Here is a 12,900-nt window from a genome sequence, read left to right as displayed (position 1 = left end):
CGTTCCGGCTCCCTGGCGGCAGCAGTAGCGTCCGGCAGCATTGTCACATCTCGTGCTGCTGAAATTGTCGTAGCTGGAACGATATCGCGATGCAACCGTTGGAACTCGTCGCCGGGCTAATCGTCGTGAGCAAGGACCGCAGGCAAGGAATCGCATCGCCGCGATCGGGTTCCGAGGATCGACGGTCGCAAAAGCGCACGACTCGGGCCCCGGTCGCTTCCCAAGAATCGCCGCCGATGCCGAAGGGCGGCTTTCTATTGGACAAGCGAATGAAGGCGAAATTGGTTTTGAAATTGAGACATTCTGCTTAGCCACGAAATGGATGTTAACATTTGGGCGATCGTTACATACCAATGCCCGCCATACCTGCTAGACAGCCCAGAAGCATACAGTTCGGCACGGAATCGTGTGTTTGGATGTTTGTTGGTTTTTTTTGTTTTTATTGGGGAAATGCACCTTGCCGGATCAATCGTGAGAGCGACCGCATTCATTTTAGACCAGAAGTGCATAATAATACCAGAGCTGAGCTGAGAGCTGAATCTTACATTTTTCCCAAGAAACTAATTTTTGATGATTTATCAGAGTGTTTTTATAATAGGTTTTTAATTGTTTTAGCTCAGTTTATGTAGCTTGTAGTTTGCATTATTGCTATATTTATTCTAAAATTTTTGTTTGTTCTAAAGTTCTTAATTGTAATTCTTGAAGGTTTTCTAATGTTTTCATGTATTTTACTTTTTTTGTGCCATCGTTTTATTTATTCCTTTCGTTATTTCTTCAAATATTCTTCTTTTCTATTTTTATTTTTTTATTTTCTTTTGGTTTTTTAAATTTGATTTAAACTTATCATTTGCATTTGCCACTTTTAAAATCTCATGACGGACGGTTTTGTTAGATTGATGATTTGTCTAATTACTACTCTTATAACTGATTTAACATTAGTCGAATAAGCTTTCGTAATGTTGGGAAAATTTTCTACATTTTCTAACGCATTCTTTTAATAAAGAGGTACCATCTTTTTCTCTATATAAGCTTATAAGCTTACAGTTCTTTAAAGTAGCTTAACTCGACAGAAATCCTTTTTTTTTCTTCCTCAGTATTAGGCTCATATAGGTAAAAAATCTACACGCAATAGGCAAAGGTTTTGTATTTATTTGATTGTGTTTTTTTTTATTCCTCCGCTATCACAACATGTTATCATACGCACCATAAATCAAATGCTGTAGTTGAAATAAATTTAACGCTCGCTCATTTTGCTAATACGCGATGGTCAGACTTGGCGAGTGTTTTAGCATCGGATTGAGCTTTGCAATGGGCCGGCGCCAATTGCAGTGCCCACATGCGAAACCCAGGCTCGCAACCACTAAACAACAGGAAACAGGAAACGTATGCGCCTTTGCGAAACGCAGCATAAAACCATGGCGCAAACGCATAACCCTAAACGAATGCATGTATGATGGAATAAATTATTAAAACTTATATTTTACCCTTTTTCTTCTCGCTTCGCTGCCCATCCGCCCTGCATGCTGCTGGTGGAACATCCCGACCATCCCGATCATTCCCGGTACGTGTGTTTTCCGATTCGTACCGATCATAAATCTGATGAACCTGGAAATCGATACGGCTGCCGATACGGGCGTCCGAAACATCGCAACAATCCCCCGGCTCACTTTCCCGGGGTCTTCATCGATGGTGAGATGTGTAGTATGTGAGTATTTAGTTTATTTGATTTCATTTTCATGCTATAAAACTATCATCGAACATCGAACGACGCTCGGTTGCCGGTGGGAAAGCGTCCGTCCGCGTGTGGTGATCGCAGAGGAGCAAAACAAAAAAAAGATTCCTCCCGATCCCTATTACGATTCGCAGATCTCTATCAATAATCTGGTTTGCCCTTGCCACTTTCCTCCCATCCTTTGCAACGTTTGTTTTTTTTTAATTCTCCTCCATAGAGTGTTGTATTTGTAGGGGGCTTTTTTTTTGCTTCGTTCACCTATCGAACGAACGCGGGTGCATTACGATCGTGAGTGGAATTGCCATCTTCAGTGGGCAGAACGATGTGGTCACTTCTGTGCTCCAGCAAACCACGACGCTCTCATCAAGCCTCTCTATGGTCTTGACCATTGCGGGGTAGCTATCGGTGATGAAGGAACCGGCACCGACCGGCCAGGTTACCAGGTTCCACCGGTTTCCACGATCCTGCATCAGGGGAACCGAGCATAAACAACAGTGTTCCCACCCGAGGAACCCCGGGTGGAAGAACTTATTGTTTTCCCAAGCTGTTTTGCGATCGCCAAAGCCAGCGATCCACCACACGGCCAATGGAAACTGTCTGGGCAGGTTTTTCTGCATTCTGCCGTACGGCGGGTTTTGTAACGCAAACTTACACAGTGAACAGTTTTTACTGCACTGATAATAAATTGCTTGTAGATACAAATTTTGATAAAACGGGAGCATAATTTCGATTTTTTTTTGTTTTTGCTTTCGTTTTGCTTTCCCGTGGTTCCCCTTTTTTTCTTTCCGCACCAATTGCATTCCCGGGCATCTCGGGAACAGTATTTACGCAGCACCACGCTCACGCAGAATGTCGCTCACGCGAACCATGGTCACACGGGCAAAAGGGTGGAAGTGAAGAAAAGCTGGAAGAAAGAGCGCACAAAAAAATCGTCCCATTTTGCAGCACGATACTGTGGAACGGTTTCCGAAAAGTAAGGTAGCCACTGATACGGATGATAATGCCTTATGTGTATAAACATTTTTTGTCGCTTTGTTAATTCATTTCTTGACTCCCGGGTTGCCGAATCCTTCCGCCGAACGGCAAGAATTTGGTTCCCTTTACGGCTAAAGCTTCACCCTAGCAGCAGCAGCAGCAGCAACAGGACATTAAGCGCAAAATGGGATGCGTCGTCACCCCGCCAGGATGGTTTCTTCCGCGAATGAAATGTACTCGTTTTGCATAGTGTGCAATCTTCACTAGCCGGAGCGGTTTTGGAAATCGATTATCTTTAAATTCCGAAACCCCGCATCATCTGCCCCCCGATCGATCCGGTCACTTGGGTGCCTTGAAGTTGCCGTAGCGTTGGGCGATCGGGCATTTTAGCGACCGAATGGATACTCTCCATAATTTTTGGTGGCAATTTTCGTCTCATTTTCTCCGGCAAATGGAGTCAAATAAATAACTCGGCACACACACGCACGCACGCCCTTGGTCCCAAATGGATCCCCCCTCCTTGTCTGACAGCGTAAATACAGAACAGGACAGGACAGCGTAAATAGGTGCAGAGCAGCACACACAACGACACAAAAGAAATATTTTTCGCATCCTTTCGGCGGAATCTTGGACGAACGAAACAAACAAACCACAAAAAAAACAGGAAAGAATTCTCCACACGCATTCGGAATATTTGCGCTACAAACAAAAACTGCGCTGAAAAGTTGTTTTTTTTTCTTCTTCCGTGGAGAATATTTAAAACTGTGTCCTGTGCTTCTGTGAAAAATAAAACAAATAAATAACAAATACGTCACACCACCCTGGCCAAAAACCACCACCACCAACCCGTGCGATGGGGGGGGGGCAACCGAAAAAACTGCATCCCAACACCCATTCAGCCACCTTTTGCAACGGGTCAACACCTTACCGGGTGCATTTTTTTTCGCTCTTGCTCTCTCTGCGTTTCTCGTTAACGCGCGAATAATGAAAAAAAAGCGCGTAAGGCAGCTTTAATACTTAAGCCACCGACCTGCCGCGTATAGTATGGTAAACAATGACATTTCGATCGTTACTCTTTAAGACGCGCAACAGATCCTTACGGCTTTGTACGGGGCATAGCATAAAACACACACGGGACCGGTGCGGTGTGATTCACAGGCGGATCGAATAACATTGTGCTTCCATAACTTCGGTCGGTTCGGATAGTTTCGCGACTCTTCGATTACACACACGCGAATGGTGACGGAAAAGATTGCATTCAGAAATGTATGGAAAAGCTATTCATTATTTCACGGATACTGTATATAAAACTTTCTAAACTGTAATACTTTTTCAAGTAAAATTTTTGAACTTTAGCTGTAATTTGATATCTGAGATTTAATTTTATTTTTTTAATACAATTAATTAAGTTCAAGTTATCTAAGTTTGTGATGCAAGCTTAGTCATGTTGTCCTAACAGTTAGATCGTTTTATAAACATTAAAACAATTGCCACAATTAAGCATCCCTGCTTAGTAGGCGAGGATATCTCCAGATACAGGACCAAGGTCTGTGTAGGATAGAGGTCGAGTAATAGCCAAGATAGAGGTTCGCCATTTTGGATTTCATTTGACATTTCGTCGCCCGTGTAAGATTACTTGCGTCTAGCCTACTTGTTTACTATATCCCGATTAATCAACACAACTTCACACAAATCATTTGAATGGAAAAGGGCGTCCAAACGTCAAATCACGTGTAACAAACTTTTGGCTACTTGTCAAATTGCTCTATATTACTCGACCTCTATCCTACACAGACCTTGTACAGGACTATATAATTGGGACTCATCATCTGTCTGTCAAACACTGTCAAAACTGTCATCATGTATCTGTCAAACATTGAACACTTTGTTTGGATAGTGTCGATAGTTTTGATCTGGTGTTAGGTTGAACGATCGTGCCAAGTTTTTAATTGTGCTTGAGAAGAAACAACAAAATTTAACTTGGAATAACTTACCAGTTTATTTAGAAAGCTGTCAGGCTTAAGCTTACAATATTCAAAATGCATACAAAAAACTGGTTAGAAGGTATCGTAGTCCGCACAAATTGTTGTGAGATACTTACTAAATTAAAAACACATAAATCAAGCTGAACAAACAATTTGGTTGCATCAGTGTATGGCTAAGTTCACGCGTATTAATTGTCCTTTTTCGGAGGACTTTTTGGTTTAAAATTGTCCAAGATGTCTGTATGATGTGGTTCTGTACTACCCTGGTGTTGCGATGTTGCGATGTTGTTGCGCGCGAAGATGTTGCGCGCGGGTTCGTCACTTTAAAAGCGGTGATTTCGACATTGGTGGAAATTCGACGAGGACGAGCGGTTATTTCGACGTAAAGGAAGTCCAAAATGTTTGAAGATCTTCTCCAAATGTTTGAAGATTGATGTGTGGCATTGTATTTTCCAGATGTTGAATCATCCTTCTACCGTTGCAGTCATATGACATCGAAAAACAGTTTAATCCTAGCGTGTTCCAAAAGAAGAGGCTATTTTTCGTCAATAAATCTTGGATTTAGGGAATGTAATGTCTCAGACTCATTGTTTCCAACAACATTAACTTAATCATTAGTAATATTTGAAACTTTGAAGAAAAGAGAATGTCGCTACTTACTTGCGCACCTAATAAGTACATTCCTATCCGCTTTCAAAAATCAATCGTTGAATAAGCCATCAATATTTGTTACGCTTTTTTTTGTAAAGTGTCTCAACAACGAAACAAACAAACCGACCAGTTCGAACCAAAAGCTCACAAAAAGGGTCTCACAGAAATGGCAAAAACATGTGTATTCCGAGTCGAATAGTGACACATCTCCTGCTCCCAGATGGAAGCGGCATGTTGATGAAGAGTAAAACTTACAGCAAACAAATTGATTTCCGTTTCCATCCCCGACACGGACGCATCGAACCGGCGTGGCAGCCCGGCCCAGCTAGCAACCACCAACACCACCGGAGTTACACGCTGCGGTTGTTTTGTGGCCAAAAATGCTGCGTTCAAGAAGCGCTTGCTGCCCAGGGAATAGCAAACTCGTCCCGATGGGGAGTTGGGGGGCAAAAAAAAAAGAAGCACAACACCACCATCAAAGACCGCTAGAACCGCTTGTGTGGCTGCTACCCGGGTCTTGTGCCCATCGGTGCAATTTGAATACAAATCTTGATAGCATCTTTTATGCTCGCGCAGCAGCGCACACATCTCCGGCGGAACATGATGTCGCCTGGTTTGCTGCGTTCCTGCTGCCGCTGTCGCGGGGGTTGTTGTCGTATTTGGGTTGCTTCTTTATCTACTCCAGTTTTTTTTCTCCTCGGTGTAGGTTGAAGAACGCGTTGTCTTACCCAAAACTTTCCGAAACACAGCAACCCGCGCGTGTGTGTGCTAGGGAAAGTAGCGTCGCGGCAGCATAAGTTCTGCTCTAAGCACAACCACCACCACCACGCGCAATGTTTCACGTTCACAGTAGACCCGGAAAAAGAAAAAGCCAATCCAAACCACCTCCATCTTCGGCAGGGCATCATCGAGATTGAGACAACAATACACGATTCCGAACAGATTTTTCGCTAATAAACATAAATTATGTCTTCGACGACAAAATAACGTTTCTATTCAACCGGCCGTGAGGAAAAAAAAATGATGTTACCCTGTTCGCGCTCTTGCGCGCCAGTTTTGCGTAGTGCCGTACGGCATGGTATGGAGCGTCGTACAAAACCCCGGTAGAAGAGCAAACAATATGTTATCATTTGTTGTAATATTAATTTTTGTACAAATCACCACTTGGCGCGTTCAACGCGCGTTCATTTATCAAACCGATCGACGTGTCGTGTGTTTTGTTTTTTTTTATGCAACAAACATCACATGTTGCTAAACATGTTGGTTGTTTAACATTTCTCCAAGAAGTCGTGGTATTTTTGAAATCAAATCCAAAAATGAATAATTAGCATTTTTCTTATTTAACTATTATTCTTAATAATGTAATAAGTTTGTACTGGATTTAACTCAGGCTGTACGAGAAACAGCATTAATTTGATATATTAAAGCCAATTATATATTTAAAAAAACTAGAACAAATAAGAGTTCCCTGGTTCAATTCGAAACATTTTATTCTTATTTCAAATCTTGATATTTCTTGCATCATAAAATTAATTATATTGCTTACTTTGTTATTAGTTTATTATAATATTCCTCAAAATGATTTAATCTCAATTCTCCACTAACAATATCAGCTAGAATTCAGCTATGCTAGCATAGCAACATATCCTTGAAAAATAACAAAAAGACAACAGCACAATGCCTGACGCCAAATGCACCCGAACAGCCACCAACGACGTCGTTTTCGTGTGGTGAGATTTTATTTTCATTTTATTTTCCCATTGGCAAAATCACCGATCGAGAGTCACCGTCTGTCCTTCGCTGGGAAAGCCGAAAACCACGGGGTTGCCACGGTGCAGTGGCAAGCTGTTGTCCGTCCCAGCATCCAAGTCGGATGGTTGCTACTAGTGCTACTGTTGAACCGCTGGCGCCATCGCCATCGTGTAACTTCAATTTCAATTGCAAAATTTTGCTACTCCCCCCCCCCTCCTCCCCCCCTTTTCCCAAACCTCCCACACGCGAACGTTTTCCGTCGCACACATTTTCCCACCTTCGGCCGCGTTCGTGTCCCCTGCACGTCGCCAGATCGCTGTCTCGGGCGAGCACCTTGATGTGCAATCGCAAAAATCGAATGAGACAGTCTTACAATGGTGGCAGCCACATTCCACCGATGTCGCCAGAAGCTCCCGGACTGCGAACTGCTCGTGGGTAACCACGCCACACCAAGCGCCAGGGACGCACGGGTTTTTTGGTCCCTGATGCCTGATTGTTGCCCAGCTTTTGGGGGCTGTTAATGTTGGATAATCGTGGATCAACGGTCAGAGATGAATAACGTTGTTTTTTTTTTTTTTTTTCAAACATATTTACCTCCAACGTTCTGCAAAGAGGAGTCGCGCGCGGTGTAACCACGAGTAGATCTGTCGCAGCATAATGGAGCCAGCCATACTTTTGTGGTCCTCCCCCTTCACCGCAACAGAGCATTGCAACGTGGGGTTCGGCCTTCCTGCCGGTTCTTCAACATTATGCTGGCTGTAGTGGAAGTGCAGTCGTTAGACCTCGAGCTTGCTCGCACCAGACATTAATCATATGGCGTCGGGTGAAGTTGCACCGGCCCCGCATACTTTTACCTCTAAATATGTATTTCACAAAAAAAAATTGTTCCAATTTCTTGCAAAAAACCTCAAAAAACAAACATTACAGTACCGAAAATCTGTGAACGATACACTTGCCAATCCACGAGCCATCGCGTCCGTCTACCGGTGCGAGAGAGCATAAATATTTTTCACTCCGTCCGTCGAGGATTGTTCGCTCTGTTGTGTGTTTGCGCGGGTTTTATTTGCTTACCAAACCCAAATCCACTCGCTTGTGCGTGGATTCACGTGGTCACGCTTTTTATATGTCTACCGGTGGCATTTGCTTGCCCACCACGGCTCATTTGCCTCGCCCGGGGCCAACCGAGCCAACCGGGAGTGTGTGTACCGTCGTGTGGAGCAGCAGCAGACTGTAGCATTTCGTTTGCAAAAACAGCAAACCATGTTTCGTATGCAGAAGCCTCACTTCGCCTCAGTTTGTTGTTGTTGCCAGTGTGTGATCGCGCAGGATAGCACGCAAAGCGAAGCTATTTAACATTTTATATGTTGCCCTGGAAGTGATTTTTATCGCGTCCCATAATTGCCGTCATTATTGTTGTTAGCCTGCCCTGGTGACGACGTCCGTGGTTCTCCGGGGCAGTTCGTTCTTTGCTTTGGGCAAAGCAGAACAAAAAAAGGTGGAATAAAAGTGGTGGCTTTAGCCTCCAAACGAACGCTGTAAATTGGTGCACCAGAAAGGGAATCGCTTCGCTGTGCGCGGCATGACATTCTAATTTCGCTTAATTCCGTGATTCTAGATTACCTAATGAAATTTCGTTTAAATATGGTATTTGATTGGAGGAAGGCAGCAAATAACGATTCATTTGAATTAATTTGTGCTGTGTTTCAAAATATGATACACCGATAAATCAAACACTTGGAAAATATGCTGTCGAATATAAGTAGTGTCTAATTGTTCGTATTTTCGAAAACCAAATTCAGTACATTAATAGCAACGAAACGGTCCTAAAATAGATGTAAAATTTAACTTCTCTTAGTACACACGACTCTCGCACGTTTGTCACGAAATGGGAATGGTTTCTTTTCGTGAGCGTTTAACTGGTACCATCCGTGACGTCAAAAGACGTGGTGAAAATAAGAAAATCGTAATCGTGCTCCAATGATCCAATCCAAACGCATGGCAAGAATTACGCATGTAGCATCTTAAACAACAACCCGTTATGGGTAATTATTTTATTGACTTCACATCACGTCTATCAGCTCAAAGGTGGAGAATGTACATCACATTCTAATTAAAGAATCTAGAGTACCTTAAAATATACTTTTTTTGTGTGCGTTTTGACTTTTGAAAGCTTAAATTTGTACTTCGAAATTTAAGCTCAAATTGTAATAAAATATTCTACCTACTCCTAGACAAATAAGTAACTAAATTTTGCATGTAAAACCAGCAAAAGTAAACAAAAGTGTCATAAATCTTTGTTTCACAATTGGTTTAATATTGATTGAATTATTTATTGTTTATTTTTTATTTTAATGTTTTATTTTATGTGTTATTTGTTATTTAATGTTTTATTTTATTTGTTATTTGTTATTTGTTGTTTAATTTTATTTGTTATTTATTGATTTATATTTTTGGATTTTTATTGTTTTATTTTGCAAGATGTTTTCAATTAAAATTCCTCAAACACTTTCCCCAGTACGGGCTTTTATTATTACATAATATCAAGAATTTAAACCAATCCTTCAGTTATTCTGTTCCCTGTTTTTAGGTCAAATTATCTGATCCTCTTAAGATTTAGTTTGATTTTCATTAAAGATAAAATAGATCTCTACCACATCACTGAACATATTTGATAAAATCTTACTTAAATATAGATAAACACATTTGTGAAAGAATCATTTAAAATCTCATCCAATAAAGGAGCGTAACGTGATCTGCGTATGATAAATTATGAGTTTATGGCACACAAGCGCTGTGCCTGTATGTCCCCACCACCTTACCTGCCAGCAGCTGGTGAGGTTTGCGAAAAGATAAACTAAAATTATGCTACCGCAAACCGGGTACGCCAACGGCTATTTACGAGCTGTGAGGTGTGTAAAAAGCTGTTTGGAATGGACCACTCTACTTTTTTTTTTGTTTTTGGCGCACAATTTATCCGCTAATGTCGATAATTTATGCCGCCCATAACCGTCGTCGTGGTGTTGCATCTGCGAAACTGCCATCGGTGCCGGATACATCCGCTGCGCGATCGCGCTGCCGGCTCGGTTAGATATGACGGGAAGTGAGTTTAGAAATTTTGAAGTTGCACAACCATCTGTTAATACACCTGTCGATAGCGTCGATCGTGTGATCAGGTTTGGGTTCGTTGCGTTATGTTTTCGGCAGTGACTCCATTCTGCGCATACTTCTCCACCTGAATGCGTTACTCTCGAAGAGGTTATTCCTCGCAGAAGGGGCAGAGTGCCCTAGTTTGGCCAACCGATTTTAGGGTGATTCGCTGTGAAGGATTTATGACGTCCCGGCACGCTAACATTCGCTAACAGTGGTTGGCGCAACATGTGCTCAAAACCTTTGATTGATATCTGCTAACACCGGAACGGTGCGGATCATTCCGTCCGGCCGGAAGGATTTAGTCAAGAGGTGCATAAGAATAATTCTGAAACATTTACCACTGGCGGCACACATTCGCCGACACCGGCGGCATTTTGGGGCTAACCGTTTACGCAGTACACGTGTTTCCGGGCGTACGAACAAGTGTAACCATAATTGGTGTTTGGTAAATAATACGAATTTATAATCTCGCACGGTTTTTTTTTTTTGAAGAACGGTCGCAAACATCATCATCACGAAAGACGCCAAGCCGCCACACACGCACGCATGTGTGGTGGTTAGGATAATTTCAGCCGACCGACCGTAGATCTTATACATTTTAATGACCCAGAAGCAGCGTACCGTCGCTATCGGTACTGTTAGCCCCATCTTCCCATCATCAAACATGGCAAGCGTGAACGCGATGTATGGGCGTTTATCTTGTGAGCGTGATACAGCTATCAGCGATGATGAAATCGCAACACTCTATGGTTGGTTCCCAGATCGTATCTAAATTGAAATGAAATACCCACTCTACTTGCGCCTATCGTTGAAATTAATCTTATCAACATGGCGGAACCATTTTTTTTTTTAAATCGATTTTTTGTTTGTTCGCCATATTGTAACTTTTACATATTTATATTTACATTTTTTTTTGGTTTTGTTTCTGTTGCTTCCATCCATACAGACGGCACTGCACTGGGCGGCAAAGCATGGCAACGAGGACGTGGTGAAGCTGGTGGCCGGTAAACTGAAGGCCGATGTCAACGCCAGAACGGTATGTAGTGCGTAGTACGGTAGCCTGTAACTGCATGTAGCGCATGTATTTTTCTAATGTTCTACTACCTTTTCTTTTCCCCCTTTCGTTTTATGTCCTGACACCATCGACGACCGCTCGACCGCTCGATCGAACTCCATCAGAACGGGGTAAGTGAATCAGGCCGAAAATTGTTTCACGAGCAGCGGCTATAACGAGATAAGCGGCGGGAGCGCACATTCATCAGCAATATTTAAATTTTTATTGCCCGTTGCCGCCGGCTCGCGGTACGCGGACGTGATAATCTAACCTCCGTGATCATGAGGCAACGAGCAATTATGTTATGCTCAGCTTTCCAACAGCTTTGGGTGGCTCTTGTTTTGGTCCCCTTATTTGCCAGAAGCCCAACCATTAAGGAAGGAATAAAATGCGGTAGAGCTAGGCTAGCCGGGCTTAATTTGCGATTCGTCGTCGATGGGCGACGAATATCGGGGAAAAGGCATCGGTTTTTACATGTCGAATGGCTGTGTTTTACAGTGGCAGTTTGTTTGATGAAGTTGGAAAGTATCATCCGTGCGTTTGGATGGATGGACTGAAGGTGAAAAGAACACCAGCGAACGCCCTATGCTGAAGGAAAGGTTTTTCTTCATATCATTATTTTCTTCGGGCATCTGGTCCCGGGAAGCATGAAAGTTTGGAAGCCTTTGTCAAACCAACCCGAAACTCCTACCGTCGAGCGAAGCACACCTCGTGCAGGAGCGCTAATTAGTTTTTATAATTTCATTAACAGAACTGTATAAAAGACATTTGCTTTAATTAGTCGAACGCACAACCCTCCCCCCAAAATGTATCGCTTTCTAGCGGGAAAGAGAACAAACCAAAACACACGCGACAAACAAACAAACAAACCAAACGAGAAAAAGCATCGATAGAAAAAAAAGCGATCGCATTAAATAGAGCAGGTTTTTTTTTCCTATCGTTTAAGGTGCGTCCCTTCCTAGATAATGTTCGGTCGGAAAGCAGGAAGCGTTTATCGTCGAGGTGAGGGAGCGCAAGATAAGCGCAACACCACAAAAAGGCCGCCGCTGTCTGCTGTGTTGATTTTTGGGGGGCTTTTTTTTTATTCTCTTGTCAAATCATAAACATTTGATATGCGGTGGACCGGTGGAGAAGATCCTTTGCGTACGATAACGCGAATGCTTGATGAACTGGTTCGGCCCCGGCACTCGGGGACGTTGGATTGCTGCGTTAGGAAATCAAAGCTTCATTCATCAATCCGCCTACCGTTTGTTTGGGGCAAACGGTCGGGATTATTTATATCCCTACGACGAAGCTTAATGATATAAAAACCCCCTTTTCAAGCTCAAGGGGTGCTTGTGGTTCCTTCGTATGGCCGTTCGGAGCTTGTTATGTCCGTTGGTGGGCTAGTTCTTTTTAACTATCCTGTGACGATCGTAACCGAGAATGATAAATTTAAACAGCGCAGCGTACGAGAGCTTCCGCACAGCCCTGTTTATACTTTGGTCAACCTGATTAAACGTATGCAAATACGATTTTTTAATTCGAGCTCCCTGTCACCTCGTCACCATTCTTCGATATATTTTTAGCTACCCAAAGGCGAACAGCCATTTTGATAAAAT

General features: G+C 42.8%; 1 protein-coding gene across 1 annotated transcript in view; it reads left to right on the top strand.

Moving 5' to 3' along the window:
* LOC128300727 (ankyrin repeat domain-containing protein SOWAHC) overlaps positions 1–12,900 on the top strand; it is a 98,380-nt gene that overhangs the window by 60,299 nt on the left and 25,181 nt on the right. The window contains exons 6-8 of the mRNA XM_053036898.1: positions 1,703–1,705; positions 11,192–11,281; positions 11,425–11,430. Coding sequence (XP_052892858.1) covers positions 1,703–1,705; positions 11,192–11,281; positions 11,425–11,430 — 99 coding nt within the window. The remainder of the gene's footprint in view (positions 1–1,702; positions 1,706–11,191; positions 11,282–11,424; positions 11,431–12,900) is intronic.

The sequence above is a fragment of the Anopheles moucheti genome, chromosome 3 (genome assembly GCF_943734755.1).
Source record: "Anopheles moucheti chromosome 3, idAnoMoucSN_F20_07, whole genome shotgun sequence".
Lineage (NCBI taxonomy): Eukaryota > Metazoa > Arthropoda > Insecta > Diptera > Culicidae > Anopheles > Anopheles moucheti.
This window is presented reverse-complemented; position numbering and strand designations above follow the sequence as displayed.